The sequence below is a fragment of the Labrus bergylta genome, chromosome 9 (genome assembly GCF_963930695.1).
Source record: "Labrus bergylta chromosome 9, fLabBer1.1, whole genome shotgun sequence".
Classification (NCBI taxonomy): domain Eukaryota; kingdom Metazoa; phylum Chordata; class Actinopteri; order Labriformes; family Labridae; genus Labrus; species Labrus bergylta.
The window spans coordinates 11,684,081-11,706,467 of NC_089203.1; the positions used below are offsets into that span (position 1 = coordinate 11,684,081).

Here is a 22,387-nt window from a genome sequence, read left to right on the forward strand (position 1 = left end):
GTATTGTGGTACAATAAATGTTTTTATCAAACACCAATCATGAGGCAAAAAGGTTCATGTTCAGTTAATCAGTAATAATTCGCATGAACCAGTTACTAAGAAAATTGTATAGTGTTTTTTTGCAGAAGATTATTTACTTCTATGCAGATTTTCTCAACATGTCAGCTCTCTAAATGAGACACACCAAGTAAAGACAACCACAGTAAAGCAATACCATAATAGACTGCAGGCCAATCTCCCCTCATTGGCTCTCAATTGGGTGACCCAAGGCAGCGTTGCCGGGAGTGAACGAAGAATTTAATAGATGAGCGATTCCCAAGCAGCGATACTTTTACCCCTGGGTATTTTTAGTTTGCAGTAGAGAGAGGGGAGGCTTACATGGAGAGACAATTAAGTAACTCAATCTATTTAAAATAGATATATTTTGTGTCCTTATGTTCAGGAAGGAAACCAAAAAAAAGACTAGGTGAATTGGAGTTATACTAATTTCTTTGTGCACAATTAGCAGTAAGCTAACAGCTATAATTGACTGTGCTGTATCCTGCAGACTTCCCACCAATATTAATTATTAAAGCTTGTGTTTTGAAAGTGCATAAAACTAGCATTTAAGCAGTTTACATAGTTATCTAAAATTATTGGATACAATTATATAACTAGTGGATTTATAAAAGCTATTTTAAAAACAATTTAAATTGTTAGTTTCCTGTCATAAATGAATAATTGAAATGATTGAATTTAACACATAAGCAGTTGACATTATCAGCAAAAAATTGGATAATAGTCCAATAACAAAGCCTACAGTATAAAGTATTGAAGAATAAGTATTAAGGTAATGCTTTAAGAGTTTCAATAGTTATTTCAAAATAAAGAATGACCACTTGAAACTCTTGCCAAAGGTATGTAACACATATAGGCTAGGAGTATTGGATAAACAATCAAAACAGCAAAATAACTGGGAAGACAGTTGTAAAGGTTATTCAAAAGTAATTGGAAAATAATTTAAAATAATCCTAATTATTAACAAAACAGATGAAAAAACTGTTATATATTGGGTTTAAGGTGTTGGGTGAATAATAAAAATGCAAGACAGCCAAAGACAAAGTGTAAATTGTGGATAGGTATCCAATTTAACAGACACATTTCATGGAGACAGGTGGGGTTGGAGAAGGGGTTAATGAGCTCTGATAGAGTTGTCTGGGTATATGTTAGACAAAGGAAAACTGTGGGAACCAGTTCAATAAGCAAGTAACTCCAAATAACACAAACAAAGGCAGTTGTGTTTCAATATTCTCTTGGCTTCGTAGCCTTCTGGTTGAAAAAAAAAAACATGCACCCTTGAAGACTATTTTCCCTTGTCAGTCCTCCTGGTTTAGCCTGCAGTCAGTGTCCATATTGCCAGGGGAGCTGCACTACCTGATAAGCGAAGGTAGAGACTCTCTGACACATCTGTCTGCTTGATGAGCCAAGTGTCAAAGCCCCCCAAAGTGCTGGATGGAGTGCATCAATAAACGACTTTAATCCCCTCCTGGGGCCAATGTCCTCCCGCTAATAAGGGATCGTCTTACACCACTGGCAGTGAGGAAAGAGGTAAAAGTGGCTTGGCATGGGCTTCAGCACGGGGATGTACAGTACACAGGGAATTGTCTGTACACAGGTATCAGGGTGTAAATCACACGCGCCTGCTGTTGCCTTAATTGCCACACTGAACCGCTGTTTGGTTTCCTCCTCCACCTCCTCCTCCTCACTGTCCCTCCCTATTTATGTTGCCCTCTGTCCCCCCGCTTCTCTCTCTATTTGTCATCAGTCTGTCTCTCTCCAACACCTCTTCTGTTTATGTTATAAAGGCTCTTTTCCCCTCCTCCGCTATGAGTCCGACTGTGCCCCAGACAGCCTCACTCGTCAGACAGAGAAGGAAAAGCAGAGGGATGAGTACCAGTAGCTGGGCAGTACTGGTTGTTCTGAAGGACGTGCGGGTTGCTAGCGTCCGCAGGGAAGATCCAATGAGTGTTCCAGTCAGAGTGACCCTAATTAACCACATATTATCTGCAGGCTGTGTGGAGGATTAAGGCCCTCAGCTCAGGACCCTTTAAGGCCTGGAGACCTAAAGACAGAGGACTTTGCTTAAAAGCACACTTCAAATTTCTGCCTTAAAGTAACACACAGAGGAGTGAGGCTGGACCAGAAAAAAAGAGACATGCAGAGAGCAGAGGGCACGCTGCAGAGACACGTGGCTTGAAGCATATCTGGAGGTCAAGACCTTTCTATAACGGGAAAAAAAAAAAAAAACAAATCTAAGCTGCTCTAAGGTTCAGGAGGAATATGCAGCTACACTTTTTTTGGCACAAAGATGAAGACATACTGTGTACACATTGTCTGCCACTTCCTGAACATACCTTTCCCTCCTGTCCAGGTGCTGCTTGAACAAATTGATGTTTCTGTGGGAGCCGGAGATCATTATTCTATCGAGAGATAATGAGCTCATTTTCTTGTTTGACATTAGAACACACAGAAATGAACACTTCCACATGTTGACAGGTCTTCATAAACACTGGGCTCTATTGTCAACAATACAACACAATCTGGGAACTGCACACACAAAAAAAAAAACCTATTGATGCAACACAATAAGCAGCCCCCACAGGCAGGAAGCGACTCTGATTCCTGTAGAAAACATTTTAGCAGAAGCCGTGACATACCTCATTTCAGATGAGAGACGAGCCAATATCAACAACATGATTAAACAGAAGATTAACTGACTCCAACCAGCCAGCTGATGAAGGAATCCAAAGGTTGTAGCTCATTTTCTAGAAGTCTAATGTGTCTTTACAATTATTAGGAGCTGCTAGAGAATATATTTCACATTTACATAACACCAAACTACTGTATTAAATATTGCAATGTTAACAGTTCAAGCATTTACAGAGCTTTCAGAAAGTATTACAGAGGAAATCTATCCTCTGCTAACCCTGGCGTGCCGAGTTTCTGTAACATTTCCTGTGGTTCCTCGCTGTAATTCAAGCTTAAAGCCCTGACTCAAGGCCTGCGTTGTCACTTACCTCGCTCAGTGTCGTAGAGGTAGACGAACTTCTGCCACTTGTAGTGAGAGAGCAGACTGAGGACGGCGCCGCGAAGGGCGGGCCTCATCTGGATGACAAACTGCACCTCGTTATCAGTGGGGTAACTGGGTGTGACAAAGGATGTGTGAAGAGCGCCGCAGAACGAGGTCAAGGTGTTCATGGACTTCTTGTCGTAGAATCCGAAGATGGCGTACACTCCACGGGAGAACTGGGAGCAAACTGCAGGCAGAACAAAGGAAGAGAGGTCACAAGGGTTAAAACATTATTCAGCAAATTCTGTGTATTTACATTCACTAAGATTGATTGGGTCATTGGACCTCTAACAAATAACCTGCCAATTGTTTTTTTGTGACCCTCAATGACCCCGTGTGGTGAACAAAGCATGAACTGTACACATTGAAGTACTGCATAGCGAGTAGAAAACATTCACATTCACATATACAGCTCAATAGCAACAACTGTAACTGCAGTGTCTTACTGAAACAATACTTGACGTTAAATACTTGTTTCCTTTCTCCAAAATATTTTTTATTATCAATCAATGTGACAATCTTTAGATGTGATGGGAGCTGATTTATTCAAACAATTTGCCTATTAAAGGGGCACTAAACTGATTTCCACATTCACTCAATTTTGAGAATTAGTTTACTTGTTATTAGAATGTATATGTAGCCTTGAGCATTCTCAGGCTCTGGAGGAAGATTGCAAAAATCTGAAAACGAACCCAAATGATGTCATCAGGGTTTCTTGACTTGGACTCGACAAAACGGTGAAGAAATTCTGTCTTCATTATTTCTTTAGTGTTTGAAAAATGTGGGTACTTACAAGGCATGAAATGTTTGATGAAATAAATAAATGAGTGGTATTTTGGGAAGTGTAGGATACAGTGTTTTATGGATTGATGCACTGTACGACTTTAAGTCAGGATATCTCAGCCCTTGATGCTTAACTTATGGGCACCCTTTTTCCAAATGGCTAATATCTTAATATATATTTCGTAATATATTATACTAATGTATATATAAAGATATGCATGGATATATGTATGATGTATGTATGACCTTGCCTTTTGATCCCCTGATGAAAAGCACCTGGTATCAAAATTAATCATCCGTATTTTAATTTTAATAATGGAAAGTCATGTTAGTGTATAAAGCATGACATGACGACATGCATTGCGTCCAGCAGATCTGGTCATTGAGGCCTTTTTTCCCCAAGCAGGTCAGTGTGTCCTAGCATTGGTGAAAAAGTGGCAGCCAAAGGATAGAAACGTCACAGCTTTCACTGAAGGTCTCCAGCTCCCACCAGGAGCTCCCACCAGTTATCGCTCGGCTCACTGGACTCGATGTAGCAGTCACAGTCGCTGTGAACAACACTGCTGCCTGTCAGGGCCACTGTTACCTCTTACGAAGGAGCTGAAATAAACAACTCTTGGTATACCTCAGGAGAAGAGTGATTGTACTTTAATTTCAAATGAGCCTGAACTCAGAATATTTGTTTTTGTGAACGCAGCGATGTCAGTCACAGTTACATACGTAGTACCAGGGCATTGACTCTGATGAAAAATGAGATCTAATGAGGTCAAAATGGAATTAATAAGGCAAGAATAGTGTTACATAGACATAAACAGATAATATTTTTATTCGAGATTGGCCCAGAAGGTCCCCTTTTGAAGACAAAAAAAGAACCTTTTCCAACAAGATGCACATAAACTAGACCCTGGTCAGTTCAATTTCTAGCTGAGGAAACCAAAGGCAGAAGAAAATAAACAGTTACCCAACAGAATAAATGTTTTTCTCCGTAACTAATCTGCAACAGCAACTTTTGGGAACGAACATCTTAGCAATACAAGCTTTCCTTTTCATCAAAGTCTGCATCAGATGACAGTTTTTGAGAGGCATACGGAAAAATGTCCTCCATTAGTCAGTGTATTCATCATGCACTCTAGTGGGACAGCACAAATTGTTCAGCAGGAGCAACTTCCCCTCATTCAGAAGCCATTAATGTGTAAACTAACATTGGGAGCTACAGATGTGTGTTGTGCCTTTCCTACACTATCATGAATGGCTGCTCACTTATTCTGATTGACTCTCAAGTGTTCCCGCTGGGTAATCAAGCATTCTTAACATCCGTAAATACTCTGAATATTCCAGCACAATGCTAGGATGACAGGAGGGAAGGCTCCGTACAATCTTATGCAACAGCCAAGTTAAATATTTGTTTCTGATAGGCTGATGATTACTCATTCATTTAGTTGTATGCAGCATAAACAGCTTGTTCAAGTGCTGCTTTAGATAATTGCATTCTCTGAGTTTAATAAATGAAAATATTAAATCTCTAGCATAAAACAATTGTGTTCCTTTATTATAATCCAGCACAAAATGCACACACACACAATAACCTTGCTGTTGTTTTTTTTTTGTTTTCTACCTATGAGAATCTGTGAGTCTGTCTTTGTGCAGAACAATGATGCTACATGCAAACCTTTCACACAATCCGGTTGACAGAGCTCCAGAGCTCCAGAGCTCCAGAGCTCCATCCTCTTAACCACAATTGCCATGTGAATAAGAGATGTTGTCACTGTTGGGATTTTACTTCATCCTTTTTAATTCTATTGCCTCCCTATCTGTCCAGGTACAGACACCTCTCCCTAGGTGTAAGCATCCATTCTCATAAACACACACACAACCACACAGGACAGGAAAGCAAGGCCATATATGTATGGACTCAGAAAAGCATGCATGCACGCGCACACACACACACACACACACACGCACACACGCACGCACGCACGCACGCATGCACACACACACACACACACACACAGACTGCTTCCCGATAAGTGAATCAACAGATGGACAGCAGTATTGTGGGTAAGTGCTGCAGGGTGAGTGCTGCAATCTCCCACACTGAATGGTAGCCAGTAGGAGTTCCAGCCCTCATAGAGGCCCAGTTTTCGCTGCACTCTCTCTTAATTTGGGCCAGTACTGACACAGAACCTGTCCTGGGGGAGCAGATCTGGCAGCCTCTTTCTCACCGCTCAGCTGTCCTCTGATTATTAGGTTTAACTTTGAGCGAGCCTCACATCCCTCTGCCATGTTGAATGTTCATCTTGCCCTCTTTAGTCATACGATGTCTCTATGCTGCAGCCTTTTTGGGGTTGCCAGCTTGTTGCAGGGATCCCATGAGCAAAGGACTGACCTGTTTGTTTTTGGGGCACCAGATCTTTCAGCATACCCCTTTAGACACAAGTCATCCTGCCACAGAACCCGCACCATCATTTCTGCACAGTTAATCCTCCACCTGCACCCACAGCTTTCAAACACTTGCATTCACTGTTAAATGCATGCTTTTCCCATAAATAGACCCCACCACACTTAGTGTAACTCTGCATACAGGTAATGGAAGCAGTGTTATTGATTTTCAGTGCAGTTCCTTATGCTGAGCTGTGCACAAACATCTTGTTTTTTCTCACTCTTAATCACTTTCAGTCCACCTCCATGGTCAGAGGCTAACAAGCTGCAGAGCAGGTGGAGGTGTTTTTGGTTCTAAAGGTATTTAAACACTGTAGGTTGGAGGTGAAAGTAAGTCTGAGCTTTGGGAACTTTCAGGTGGCGCTAGCTGTGCAGCTGATCATGACTGATTAAGCAAATGCATCAGCTCATCTGTAAAAATGAATCCTCAATCAGCAGACTAAAATGCTACAGCACAAGCAACATTTTTACAAAGCGCTTTGAGAAAAAAAAGGAAAAGCAATTTGCTTTATCAACCCAGTGCTAATGGAGGAAAACAAAGACGTGTTGTCTCTTATCACAAACAGCCTGCATCACCTGTGAGGAATTGGCGAGTGTTTTTTTTTTTTTTTTTTAACTACCGCTATAAATCCAACATTTTAGTTTAAGATTGTAATAACTTTCTTATTATTTAACATTATTGTTACAAGCTGCACCAATTTGCTATCTTGCGAAGTTGAGGTGTGTTTAAATTAAAATTCTAATGAACTCTAATTCCACCAGTCAAGGCAAGGCTGCAGAACAAATGAGCAGAGCATATTCACAGGCATGTTTATTAAAATAAAATGGCAAACAAAAGAGCAATCAGTAGGAATATTTTGGAGAAGTGGAGCTGAGGAATTTAAAATTCCCATCTTGTTAAAAGAATCAAGGCAGGGCTAAGGGACTTCAACCAAAGGGATGTAGCTTCATTTCCCAATCTTTATGAGTTTTCTGTTGGTTGGTTTTAGGAGCCAAAGTAAGAACTTGAACTATTTCTGAAAGGTTTTGACATTTTGTATTGAAACTTTAAGATTTAAGAGCCATACCCTGCGTCTGTGTGGGGTGTGCTTCCTCATTTACAAGACAATCCAATCTGAATACATAGACAACGTTGGATTCCATGATCCATTGAAATATAGACCTTTCTGGTAAATTCAGAGGCAAATAAATAATTGAATGTTTTTTTTGTTTTTTTTTAACTTAATGAAACTGAGAAGAAAAAGAGAAAAAAAAACTGTCACTTAAAATAAAATGTCCTTTTTATTCAGGGCTTACTATATAACAAAAAAATATCCTGACATTGTGTTAATCAGCTGAAGTCATTTTCACACATCTATGCCCAGGTATCTGACTTAAAAAAATCCATTCATTGGGCCTAATCCTCCTCTGTAGCATACAAACATGAAGATTGTGGAAACATCTACATCTCCATTCCACTTGTTTTAGTGTCAGAGGTGGGGACTGTAAATGAAATCACCTCAACAATTTCAGACATGTTTTTGTGTTCTCCTTGCAGACCATCTAACAGTAATGTCTTGTAAAAGGTCAACTTCTGCTCAGAAGGCACATGTCAGATGTATTTGCGTCTTCAAACCCTGAATCAGTAACTGAGTGGTAACGATGAACGCTTACCACCTTAATATGAATGTATTCAAACACTTTGGTTTTCTTTCTCTCAGCGATGTCTATCCTCTCTCACTCCCATCCTCCATCCTCACCACTATATTTGACCTCTCCTTTTGTTGCCTGTCTTCCACCTCAGCCATCTGGTCATCCCCCTAAGCATACACCCTCCTCAAGCGTGGCAGTATCTCTCTTCACCTGAGTGCCTCTCCTTTTCCCCACTCATATTGTTTCCCCCATAATATCATGCTGCTCCATCAGTGGAGCAGACACTGGTCTTGGACTTCAGGGGGGAAAAAAAGAGAACAGAGTCCACAGTAAAGTCAGGAGAGAAAGCTGCTGTAGAGAAACGCCTTGGCCTCTTCGTCGTCAGTAATCATATAAAAATGAAATAAATGTTGCGCTGAAGGTGGAAATAAGGCGCCCAAGTCTGTCTCCAACTCTGCAGAAATACTACATCAGTTAATATAATTCAATGATGCTGTGAGTGTCACCTTGAATTTCAATAATGCTAATTTACTCCCAAGTCCTCAGACAGCCATGTGCATATACACAGAGTCATTAGAGGAGCCTGCATAAAGGCTGAGTGGTAAACAAAACAAAGATAATTCTCTCTCTCATCTACCCCTTTCTCTTTTTCCTTCCTCTTCAATCTCTTTTTTTTTCTTTTTTTTCCCCTCCTCTGCAGCTAACCATGCCTCCTCCTCCCTCCTCCTCCTCCCTCCTCCTCCTCCTCCTCCATCCTGCTGCAGGGAACCATGCATCCCATCTCCAGTTCACTGGTCAAACACACACAGTGTGCCGCCCTCATTCCCTTCTATAATCAGGACACTTGGCTGTGCTATGGGGATGTTACATTTCTGATGCATCACTTGAGATGGCTGGCCTGGAATGCTAGTTCAGAGGGAATGTGCTATCCTGAAGGCATGCTGGGATAATTCATCAAGGAAAAAAAAACAAACCTTTTCATGCACTTGCAGTGTTTGGACTTCCATGTTGTTTTGTGGCCCATGAGCCAGAGCTTTGCACAGCCTTGGGAAGGGGGTCGGGAACAGTAAATGTCAACGATGATTGTATCTCTTAAGCAGTTTTACGTGTCCCTTTTTTTTCACTAAACCCACATTTTTTCTTTCTGTGCTCAGCTCTGTTGTTTCTCCTCTCAGCCTCGTGACCGCAATTCCCCGCCTGCCTTGGTCTCCATCTCCTCCTCCCTCTGGTCCTCAGAGCTCCTCGTCCTGGTACTAACCCACACCCACCCCCCTTCCCCTATACCAGCCTACATCAGGACCAGCCTCCTCTGAATAAGGGAAGCTGTCACAGGGAGATAGCTGGTAAGTACCCTGGGGGAATGCATCAGCTCTTGTCATAAAGAGATGTGAAGTGCTTCAAACTGTTAACTCAAACGGGAGACCCAGATTCAAGAAGGACTCGGCTGAGATGTTGCCATGGAACGTTCAAAAGAAGCTGTTACTTGTCCTTCTACACACCAACATCTATTTGCACTTCAAATTTACTCCTGGGTTAAATGACAACATTAGTCACATACGGAGGAAAGAAAGGAAGCAAAACCAAACATAGGAGGGATATAAAGGTAATGTGTTAGAATAAGAGCAGGGCCACTGTGTATTTTGACTATGTTTGGACCAGAGAAGGTAGGCGGTTTTAAGGCACCCCCACACAACCGTTTTGGACTCCCCTCGGTTTGCCAGCCAAAACAACAAATAAGATAAGATAACACTTTATTATCTGTTTGCACAGAAATTTGTCTTGCATTACAAGCTCAGAAATCCTCACATCACAATAAAATCACATCACCCTTAAAGGCCAAACAGGTGTAGCAGGTGTAGTAGCAATGGAAGAGAACTGGTTCAGATGTAACCGATTCTACCCGTCCCAAAAAGCTAAAGCATTTTTCTAATATGCTCTGGGACCAGAAGAAATTATTTTTAATAATGGAGAGAGGTCAGAACGGAAAGGTTTCAAGACTGATGCAGAACAGGTTAAACACTGAAGACTCCGTGTTGCAACATGGCAACCTGTGTGCACATCGACTTTAGGGAGGAGGGGGCATGTGGGGAGACAGCCCTCTCTAATGTTTTGAATTTGTACTGCAGTACCCATTTTAAAATATGGCTATGTGTCAGAGCTCCTTTAAGAAATATCTACAGCTTTGCCTTTAATTTTGGTGACTTTATTCCTGGGAGAGATGATCAGCAATCAACAGAGTTGGAAGTTGCAGTTTCATGTCGGTATCTTTTACTGTAAATCACATGGGTATAATGCTCAACTCTTTTTGTGGTAGACTACAACACTTTTCTTTACATACAATAAGCTATCTAAGAATTTACCCTGTGACGGGTATATAAGTATTTGCAACAGTTTTTGTACAAACACAAAATACGATGGTAAAGTAATAAACAGTCCTGCCAATGGTTAAACTATTCCACTGAATTATGGTTCAAATAAAGGGCCGACAAACAGTCATGTGTAAGCAAAAAGAAGGATAAGAGTGGATTGAAAACAGGTATGTTGAGGGAGAGCTTAGTTGTTAAAAAAAATCACTGCAAACTATTTTGAGGATCAATTATTGTCTCAACCATTTTAAAGCAAACATGTCAAACATTGTCAAAATGTCAATTTGGTGTTTCTTAAATATAACGCTTTGCTGCCATTCATAAAAATCAATGATGACTCTTTTGTTTTTTTGGGACAAAGGAGGCAATATGAAGATGTTTTTTTTCAGCTCTTGGCAGTTGTGATGATCATTTCTCACTATTGTATTTATCCTTTCAGCCATACATAAGCTGGAAAAATCAATCAGGATCAATCAATAATAAGTAAAACAAAGTTTTTATCCCAACATGGCTGTAAACAAAAGGTTCAAAGGAATTAAGTGTTGTATTAGAATTAAAAGGCCTTGAAAATTACAGCTCAAGGACAAACACAATGAGTTTGGGTGAGTAAGACTTAAGCAAACAGGAGTTTTGTGTTTTTGAAAAAAAAACAAAAAACATTGACCATCCTAATGCTTCTTCAGCAAAGTAGCAATCTGACTTCTGATAACAGTCAAACTTCAGCTCCTCTGTTTTTATGACCCCCACATTTCATTTCTCTCCTGCCTGGTGCTCACTCTGCCAATTCGGGAATCCCCCACTGCTAAAAACCTTAACTGCTGTTTGGACAGAAAAGTGTGCATACAAATCCTCTAGGGAGTTCAGAGGCACATCTGTGGGTGTATGTGCATCTCTCTGCATGCACTGGTGTGTTGACTCATACGGTGCATGATGGATGATGGGGGATAAGGTGACTGGCCTGTAGATGCTGTGTCACAAAGACCTGTGAGCCTGGAGCTCCCCCACGAACGGATAAGAATCAGCAGCTCCCGTTAACTTTAATCATCTCATGTATCCATCTTTTAACACATCACATGTTTTGGTGACCCAAAAGACCATCATCTAAGGATCCAAATATGCTGTTTAGCCGATTTGGAGCACACAGACGTAAGAGTAATGGATGTCTACGTTTTATTGTATCTATGTAGTGTATACAAGTGCAGATAGGGAACACTCATTCTTTCTCTGCTAGACACACAAGTAAAAGTCACATCACAATGGTTACTGGCCAGTAACTTTTATGGCTCAAATTAGTGTTTCTCAGGAAGGGGCAGTGGGTTTGACAACTGCTGGTAATGCTGCCTCTACACAAGGGAGAAGTATATACATTCAGTGTTTCCATTGGATAGATTTCAGAAAATACCTCCTCTTCGAACATGACAAGAGCCTGAGTGAGATTTTTAGTCCTCCTTTTTTGCCTTTATTAGAAATGACAGCTGAAGAGAGACAGGAAATGTTTGGAGGAGAGTGTAGGGGGATGACATGCAGCAAAGGGCAGAGGTCAGAATTGAATGCATGGCTGCTGCGATGAGGACTATAGCCTCCACACATGGGGCGCACGTAACCGCTAGGCTATCCAGCGCAACAGTCTTTTGTTTCTTTGTAAAAAATAACGCTTATAATTTATGGAAAGGATTACATTTTAAAACAAATTTAAGTACATTTTGAGACCCCTGCTGGTCAAATGTTGAATCAATTGTTACCACTACACTGATAGAACTTTTTTTTAATAACGCTTCAGTGAGAGGATTTTAGCTGCTCATGAAACACAACAAAATAAATGGTGCCTCTACACAAAATAAATGGTGCCTCTACACAACCTATGAAAGTAAACAAAACCAACAGCAACAAGATTGCAATTTTCTACAAAGTTATTTTTTATGTCTGTGTCTGCAATTGACAGCATGCTGCAAAAACAGCTTTTGTTCAATTCTTTCACCAAAGAGATCGACTCTGGTTGATACATTATGCCGTTTAAAAGACAAGTAGAGGATTTTTCTGACACAAATACTGTTCATACACGGTCAACAAAAAATGTAGAGGTACTGCACTGTGCACAGCGCCAAAATAGACACAAACTGACAGCTCCTTGTAGTAGCTTTAAAGGCTGACATGAGTTTTGAACAAGCAAACTAAAATGTTATCCAGTGTGCAGCTAAACTGCATGATAGCATGACACACTGATAAGGTTTACTAACCAAACCCCCTTTTTAACATGTCACTTTGTGGTTTGTAGAACTTGACAAAAGATGTCCACAGCTCTGTATCGCTGCCAGGTATCTAAAGGTTGTGTAAGTAAAAGAGCATTTCAGATAAGGGTTTTTTTCTCCTCTGGGCTTGCTGCAGATGATAGTGTCCAATTGAAGAAGACCTTATGGAAATCAACGTGAAGGCATAAAATATAACTCTAGTTACCATCATTTCAATTCTCTTTGATGCTACATGAATTGAACCAACGTGAAAGGCTTCCATTGGAGAAAAAAAAAACATTTATCATGTACTATACTGTGTCTGAGTATTCTGATAGAAGTCTCATATATGATCTAAAACATCAGTCGATCCTATTAAAATGTGAACAGACCTCTGCTCTGCTACAAGAAGAGGCAGAATTAAAAGCACGCCTGAGTTACGTGATACGAGTTGTGTTTGTCAGATCTATGGGTGTTTGCCCAGTAAGCCAAGGGAGAATTACTTCTGCAAACTGGAATTGTCTGCATTTGAAAATGGACCCAAGATTCAAAATCAACAGTGTTTCTGAAAAAAAAAAAATTCAGACGTGACTAAAATATTCTAACCATGGTTTAATTATACTGAAATTATTATTGTTTTTTAATGTAAAAACTACAAGTGTATGGCGGAATAACAATTGTAAAGAAATGTCTTAAAAAGGGTGTATGTACAAATGTTCTTTTCACATCTTTAACACCTAAAAGGCCTTAATTGGGGTTGCCAATTGTGTTCAATTTTCTAGGATTACACAAATTTTTCTTCCATACACCATGTTCACATTTTAAAGATTAAGAAATCAATGCTTTGCCTGCCAGATTGTTGTTTTGTCATTAATAATACCTGACACATCAAAGGTTTGATGCTGCAAATTACTACGTAGTGAAGATACTGATCTTGATACCGGAGTTACTGAGGTCAGATGAGGCCCACAAGCGAGTACTTCCCTATCTCTGGAGCTCATTAAATATTCCCTTTCCTCGCTTGTTTTTCAGTGCAGCCCTTCAAACCAGCAGCTCCTTCCCCTCTCCTCCAGCTATCTTGATGATATAGTCCTGTACTTGTGCTTGTGAGAGTGGCTGCTGAGCTATTGCCAGGGGAATCAATGACTCTTAACTCCATCTCCTCTGACAGATATTTTCAACTTCAAGGTCTTAGCATTGTGCTTTAGTTTGAGCACAGAGTCACACACAGTACTGGAAGCACAAAGTCTTCTTTCTCATGGCATTGCCCCCACCTCCCATTTGACCAACAAGAATATTTAAGCAGGGGAAGGAAAGCGTCAGGTTTGAGCAAGGGTTCTGTGTAAATGTCCAATATGTTTGCCATTTCAATAAATCAGATAACAGTGTTGTGCTATGGCTGCAAGATCGAACAGTTTGCTAAATAACTTAAAACGACACATGCCGGAATCTCCTCCCTTTGCATACCCTCCTCCCCTGCGTGTCATTTCCTTCACACATGCAATCAAGGACTATCCATGTGTGTAGATAACAAGCCTAAACCTTTGGACATCGACAGCCTTTCTCAGAAATCCTGACCCATCGCGTTAAGCAAACAACATTCCCTTATTTTCCCACAGATTCACACAGTCCACCATTTGCTGCAATGCAGAGGTGAGAGGAGTGCTACCGGACTTGTCTTATCCTTTCAAAGATGATCACTTGTCTCCCCTTCAGGAAGATGTCACTACAGCACACAGCAGAGACTAAACACTGACCCTTTGAGTGTGACTGTGTGCATTTTTAAGGAGGATTCAGCAGAGTATGAAACATGTAAGGCTTATGATATTCTGTAATTGGATTTCCAAGAAAGCTGGTGGCAAAGTCCCTCACACACCACTAATCCTCCCAATCAGCACTGCAGGCCTAAAGCATGCTCTTCTTCTTCTTCTTCTTCTTCTTCTTCTTCTTCGCAGATGAGTATTGAGAAATGGAAGGGAAGGGAAGTGAACGAGGCACAAAGCGAAGGAGGGGATCGCACAACCACTGCATAGAGAGGGACGGCCACTGGAGGCGTGCCAACGTGTCCCTGTACACAATGTCTAACCACCATGGATGTGCTGTGAGGGAGACGTAGAAAAGGAGGCAGGGCGCCTAGGACAGCTGCGAAAAGGAATGAGGCAGACAGGAGGGTTCAACATGTCAGACCACAACAGCAAACATTCAAACTGTTGCTGTCAGAAGTGGTCAGGAGCTCTGCCTCCACAACAAACAGTGAGGATTAGCCGTGCTGCATCACAGGAAACAGTTCACTTTGGGTCTTGTGTCAGATGCCTTAAAGAAAAGGAGACACAAGGAGAAAACTCAAAGAAACCCTATAAGAAGAAACATCTAAATTATTGGACCTGACTGCAGCAGAACTGGGCTCCTCTCTGGGTAAAGATTTGTGGTGATATTTCAGGCATAGAGTGCCTCTCCTGACTGACTTGTTTTGAATCCAATTGTACACAGCAGGGAACGTACCTGGCAGCTGAAAACCTCTCCTGCTCCTGTTCTTATTAGGGTGATTGAAAACAAAACAAGCACAAAAACTTTATGGATGTCTTGCGGGCACATATATTTTTCCATCACTGTCAAAAACACTGGATTGTTTGTCCTGCCCTCTTGTATGTTTCATTTCTAGCCTTCCTTCAGTCTTGCTTGCTAAAAATTGTTTCCATTTGTCTTTTTCTGTTTCTTCCTCTTCCAGGCACGGCAGCAAGGTGTCTTAAAATTTCCATATTCCAGTTCAAGTGTGAGACTATCTGAGCTTAATGCCTTCTGACAGGCAGTTTTTGTCCTTCAGGGAGATTTCTGATCTTTTATGCACATGCTAAGCTAAGGGTGTGCTGCACAGGGCCACAGAGAAAAGATGACTATCTGCCACTATCCTGTGCATGTACACTAGGCCTTTGCCCCTGGTGTCGCTAATCAAATTACATGTCACATTTCATATCCAATGGCAATGGAAATATAAGAGCCAACCATCCAGGGGATTTGCATTGTGAAGCTCCATCACAGGGCTGATTTTTAAACAGCACCACTCCAGGACCAGACTCTGAGCTCTTTGACTTTTGTCTGAAGAATAATAGAATGAGTCAATGAGGTCGGGCGATGGGACCAGTTGTTTAACCTTGAAGACATCGCTTAAAGACGTCCCCTCTCTTTTAGAGCCTCAATCCAGGCTTCCTTAAGTAGCTAGAGTCCAGCACAACTTTTCATGTTGTAAGTGCCCTTTCTGACACGTAGTCGATCCCTTAATGATAATGCTGCAGGTGGTAGAGAGAAATTAAAAACAAAAGGCTGTGACTTTGAGTGAGATTGAATCCAACACATACCAGAGCTTCAGCATGCAAACCACTTGAAGATGGCATCCTCACCTTCCTTTTCTAAAGCAAATTTTACCGTCAAAGCCAATAAAGATTTCCAGCAGTGGGCATCACTTTAGAGCCATTTCATACAGCCGTTCAGAGAAGTGAGCGAGAGGTTTCTAGCATTAGATGAAAAGAAGTGCTCCATTTTATTCTCACTGGACCTTTCATTGTCTGGGTAAGTGCAGGGCACTGACGCGAAATAAGAAAAAAATTCAGTCTAATTTGGTGCCAGTCTGATATCTCGTCTGATAGGGTCACTGTGCTGCAATAGAGTGAAGTCACGGTAATTCCCAGATTTAAAGATATCAGTCTCGAGGCAGCATTATAAAGACACACTGAAATGGATTGGATCAGCTGGTAAACTGAACAGCAAAAGAAAACACTGCAAAGTAAATCAACTTCAGATGAAAGAATAAGGATTTTTCATTTGAGGATTGGTTCACCCAAATAAAAAAAGGCACATTTTCTCACTTATCTCTCATCTTATATCTTATCTTATATTTCGACCACACATGCGGTTTGACGATAATTTGTCCCTTTTAAAAGTTACAAAATATTAATTTCATCTGAAAGTTAGTGCAGGCCAAAATCAATGCAGTTGAATGATGTTTGCTCAAAGCAATGTCATCATAAATTCAACATGTCTTTTATTTATAATCGGTAAAGATAGTATAGAACACCTCAAGTAGTAACAATAAAACCATATATATGTTAAAAATAGTGCACAAAAAGCTAAACAGTCAAATGATCATATAGAGCATAACAGGCAATAAGTTAAACAAGCCTAGCTAAATCTTTTTGGGAGGTAAAACAGTAAGTAGGGCTGCCCAATCTTGAGCAGCATTGTCCTGTTCTCAGCTCTTATTTTGGTAACTAGAACACCGATATAGTAGATAGAAGTGGAAGTGATGAATTGGAATTTAAATAAAAAACTGCTCAAATTGTAAAACCAACTGCAGTTTTCCTTTAACATTATATATGATATTTTTATTCAGAGTAAAAATGAAAAGTCCACTCCTACATTGTATTGGGATGGATAAATTGATTAATACAAATTTGAACTCAAACCTGTGCTAATTCCCATGTTGCACCTGTGGTACTCGATGGTTTACTGATTTGACTATGAGGAGTTTTGATCTGGATGTTTAAATTGTTCATGCATTAAGTGGTAGGTTCATTCTTTGGTGGATTATGAAAACATCATGGCCTCGAAACAAGCACTTCAGTGAAAAACTTGACCTACTACAAAGTCTTCCATTAGACTTAAACAGTTAATACAGTACAATACCTCCAAGGGGTCAAAAGGTTAACTCTGAAATAACCCCAAAATTGGTAGAGAGGTGTTCACTGACGTTTCACAAACTTTGGCTACTTGAGAGCAATTTCCAAACTTAAGCTTCTTTGTGCATAAAAGAGCCAAAGTCTATCCCCTTACAGCTTAGGGACGAGACTACAGCAGCAGCAGCAGCAGCAGCAGCAGGGCGGCTACAACAGGCAGGAGGAAAATACACTGCAGTGAAAAGAAACTAAGATGTCTGATGTCATCGATGTGACGTATTGAAGAAAGTTGTCTTGCACTCTCACACTCCATTTAAGAGCAAGGTGCTATTTGGCGTCACCCGTATTGTGTATTCCTTTGTGGAAAGTCAATTCTATGTGGACATCAAGCTTCTTCAAAGCCTCTGTCTCCTTCACAGCAATTGTGCAGTTTCTATTGAAATTGTGCAGCTCAACTATAGACACATAAAAACCCTCACACATCTTAGACATAGCACTATAGACCTTTAGCTGGCTTCAGTTCAGTTTTGAAGACAGATAGATGGAAAGATGGAGGAGAAGAGGAAACAGATATTGTGCTTTGTACTTATAATCCAGTTCACATCACACACGCAGGCATACACAAACACAATGTGTGGTCACTTCATCTCTCCATCTCCAGCCCTGCAGCTCTCCTTCCCTCACTATTCCCTCCTCTCATAAACATTGCTAAGCCAGTGAACTCTCCCAAGTGCTTTTTCATCATATTCTCGCACTGTCAGGGCTGCAAAAGGGCACAGGCATCTGAGAGAAGCTTCCCCATTGAGGCCTTTTTTTGGAATGGATTCCCTCCAAATGGCCCCTTTTCATTCTGCAGCTGCGATGGATTAGCTCTGTCATGGGTCCAGATGAGGTTTGCCTTCCTGATCTGCTTGCCATGCTGAGGAGGGAGGGGGGGGAAAAAAAAGCCACCAAGCCGGGAAGATAAAGAAGAAAGGAAAAATAAAATTAAGGGACAGGAATCGTGCCGGCGGCGACCCAATGCTTGATGATAGAACACTTCAATATTTCATCTCACAGTCATGCATGGACACACAAACACGGACAGCGGCCTGGGAGCAACCGCCCACAGGTTTTATGTAGCCATGTGTGAAATGGCGAGAGCAACACAACGGCACTCTCCGAATTAACCATTGGAGGGAGAAACAGAGGAGGGTCATGGTTGAACGGGCACATCATGTTCACTTAATTCTCACTCATGGGGATAGTGAGCACTAAGGACAGAGGGTCTGCGGTAAGAAGCGCGGAACGCCAGGCCGCACCTCTGCGTCACAATTTCGCCCTTTCACACCTTTAAGTGCTCCATCATATTCGAGTTTGGACAATTTGACGGCAACCAACTCTTCAAGACAAGCAGCAGTTACTGCAACAAAGCAGCATGGCTGCCCACAAGCGCTTGAATGTCCTTTCACTCTTTACAGATTCCATTAAATTCATGCACCCATTATGAGTCAGTAATACATAGATGCTTGATATTGTGACAACACACATAAAGTGATCTGATATGCTGTGTTTTTTCCTCAGGCCCTCCATCTGAAATTTCTGTCATCATCTCTATTCAACACTTCTACACATCGTGCATCAACATAGCCGGGGTCTTCAATCTACATCTTCAATCTTAGCCCTCAGTGATTGTCAATAAATCCAACTTGACTCCGGTCATGTTAGTCTGCATTATGTCTTTCATTACATAAGATGTGTTTCATATTAACCACAGTGGCTCTTCGTGGCACGGCTAGTCTTATTTGCATCTCTGTATCACTGCAAGGAATATGCTAATATCATTTTTTTCCCCTTCACTCTCCTCTCCTTCAGCTTGTATGCTAGAGTGCCCGTACACTAGTTTCACAAGGTTATGATGCTTCAGTGGCCCCGGCGACTGTGAACTGTCACAAGCAATCAGTTATGATGGAGCCCATGTTTCTGCGCAGACATGCAGCTTTGGCGGGGCTCTGCTAGCGACTGCTTTCTTTCAAAAAGGGCCAGAAACGTGCGGATCAATCTGGTTGCTCGGCAGACGAGGGAGAGCTGGAAGCCCTGTCGCACTGTGATCCAATATTTACGAGCTTGGAGAAAGAATGGTGACACTCCCTGTTCATGTTTTGTATTCATCATAACAACGCCCTGATGCCCTCTCCATTTTTTGACATGCAAGAAATATGCTTCACCACACACAGAGAGATGAAAACCACAACAAGAAACAGCTGATGGCTTTGCCAAGTGGACCCACAAGATTTGACACCACATAGGTCCCAATTAATGCTTTTCTCAGGGTCCTTCAGAGGCAATAAAAGGCGCAAAAGTTTCTCTTTCTTAAGCTGCCTGACCTTGGTTAGGACAATGCAGTCAGCAGCTCCTTTAAGACAGACTACAGAGTTCCTTTTTTTCCCCTTCTGGACCAAGTGAAGCCAGGCCAATGCAGCAACTTCCGATGAGGCACGATGCGGATGTGCTATTCCAGCTCAAGTAGGGGATTACTGATTCAGTGATTATGTGTATTGTAGGGGACTCTAGTGAATGGCCAATAGCTAGCTGAGTGAGACTGCAACGGCTTCGGGGACATAGCTGTAATGGGCTTTGTGGGAGAGATTAAATATATATAAAAAGAGAGCAATAGAAATGAGGAAGATGGGGAGGAGGGGTAAAAGTAAAAAAATGCTGACTGCAGTGTCAGAGATCTTTACAAGTGATACGTGTTTTAAAATGCTCCTCTTTTCTTCTTTCCTACCTATTCACAACTGGTGCATAAAGGTAAAGGACATTTTTGAAAATGGAAAATAATCTGTATTCCACTCTCCTTGAGAGGTTTTGCTTATTGAGAAAACAAAATGGAAAGCAGCCATCACATGGAGCTGGAAGCAGGCAGACGTATCCCTGATGTACCTGAGATGAATAGTTCACAATAGAAAGCTTCCCCCCCTCCAGTTCATTTGCCTTAAAATGCACCGCATGCTCAGGCTTTTTCTTATCACTAGCAGTTTTTCCTCGCACAGCACACAGCCACCAATGTGTCTCAATGCAACGCTAAGATTTTGTTTGTCTCCTCCGGTGCGGTCCCTCACAGGGTTTATCGCTGCTTTTTATACGGTCAGCCGGCTCCTCTTGTTCATCACAACGCACTGCTGATATCATCTTCAATAACACAACACAGACTTAGCCTGTCATCGTTGACTTATAGTTCAGAAACTGCACTATTATTTGAACAGTGGTGAACAGATGTGCGGGGCCAGGATGGGCTGTCATGTTGCATCATGTCTGCTGAGGAGGAAGGAGGTTTGATCTACGCCTTGCATTCATAGCTCTGCTGTAAAGCTCACATATGGTTCAGTGTAGCGCAAATTTTCCTGTAACCTATTCTTGGTTTGGCTGGTTAACGGTAGCATCACGGTTTTTATTACTCAGCTGAGGCATGCATTGTCCTTAAAGTTTGGCTTTCTCAGAACTACTGCAGTATGTGTCATAAGAGAGCATCAGATATTATTTAGATACAATCCTGCAGTACAGTGACCCTATATTCGCTCTATGCCACAAGCACAGGCTCTCCGGTAGGCTGATGAAATCTTAAAGATGCCATGATGGTCCGCCCATAATCATTCAACTTTAATCTCTCTTCTCACTTTAAATTTACCACATTTGCCCAGAAAACTGAGCCAATAGATAAAGTAAATCAATAAAAGACTCAACCATCCCACAGTAGGTCTGGCACTTTCAAGAAGATTGAAAACTGTCAGGGCTAAAAAGGATCTTCAAAAGTACTGATGTACTAAATCTTTAATATGATTTACTGATCTTCAAGATTAAAAAAGTCCCTCCCTGTACCCTATACACTGTACATGCTTTTTTTTTATAATCCATCACTGCCGAAAAAGCCCAGTGTTTGTGTGAGCTATATGGAGATTTGGTGCCACCACAGCAGCGAGGGAGGAAAAGCTGTTGTTTTATCAAACAACATCTGCCAGCACCATTGATTCCAAGACAAATAACACTCCGACAGCAACACTTCTCCTCAGGTTGGGTTTAAGAGGATCTTTTGATATACTGATTAAAAATTCATTGTGTTGAATCTGCCTTGGAGTGTGTTCTATGTTTTCTGCATCTCATTACTGCTACCACCGTGTGCCCGGCTTTAGAATTAATTTAATAAATAAATACAAATACATCAGAGGGCATCTCATGGGCATCTCATGGGCAGAAAATAAGGCCAAAATAATGTTCCCTTTGGAAGTTTGGCCTTTTGGAATTCATCCAGCTTTTTCTTTATGGGTTTGCTGTATGAAAAAGACTTAACCTTTTAGGACCAAAACTGACTACATCAGAGATGCTAATAGTGCCAGCGAGGCAAGAAAAGTGCAGGAAAAGTAGGATAAACTTCAGAGTATTTCATCAGTGCTTAACTTGGTAAAGTATGCAGTGTTTGCCTGTTTTGTAGAAGCAGTTACTGGAGCAGTTGTAGTAATAGGATGTATTAGTTTTATGGAAATTTTGACTTAAGAGGCAGTTTTCCAAAAATAACTAGAACAGTGCTCAACATTTTTTAGCTGTAGTCAGATCACAACATGTGACTGTATCTGAATAAAAGCTCCACCCTGTCTCTGCCTCATCACAACTACCGGTAAGCTGTCAATCACCCCCCCCCCCCCCCCCCCCCCCCCCCTTTACTGACATCCTGCTCCTCTCCCAGAGGCATTGCAGTTCCCAGAGCATGTGACCTCATCAAGTGCTGTTACAGTACCACTCATCTGACTGAGACCCGCATCCAGGCACCTTAACAGACCTCAGAGACTGCCTGGCATGCTGGCCTAAAAACCACACCATGACGTTACTGTACAGTGGCTCAGGTTTCTGTCACAGGCTTTTTGCACAGTCACGGTGCTAATTGAATAAATTCAATGCTGCTTATTCTTTGCATTTGTCAAAAATCCTCCCCTTCAAAAACGGTATTTTCCAAAACCAAGTCTGGTGTTTGCACAAAGAGAAACACAGGGCGAGCCTGCAATATTTTCACCATGACCTTTACTTTGAAGGAATGATGAAGTGTGTCATGGGAGCTATAGTACAAAACAGTCAGATTTACTCAGTGGCAAATGTGAAGAGGGAGACGGGATGTGTCTGTTGATGCAT

The 22,387-nt window shown here is 41.4% G+C and overlaps 1 protein-coding gene across 3 annotated transcripts in view; it reads right to left on the bottom strand.

The window, feature by feature from the left end:
• gria3b (glutamate receptor, ionotropic, AMPA 3b) overlaps positions 1 to 22,387 on the bottom strand; it is an 86,196-nt gene that overhangs the window by 58,178 nt on the left and 5,631 nt on the right. For all 3 annotated transcript variants that reach the window (XR_010666842.1, XM_065958469.1, XM_065958470.1), the window contains exon 3: positions 3,057 to 3,296. Coding sequence is in view for 2 of the 3 variants with exons in the window: in XM_065958469.1 (XP_065814541.1) it covers positions 3,057 to 3,296 (240 nt within the window). In the remaining variant the exon portion in view is untranslated. The remainder of the gene's footprint in view (positions 1 to 3,056; positions 3,297 to 22,387) is intronic.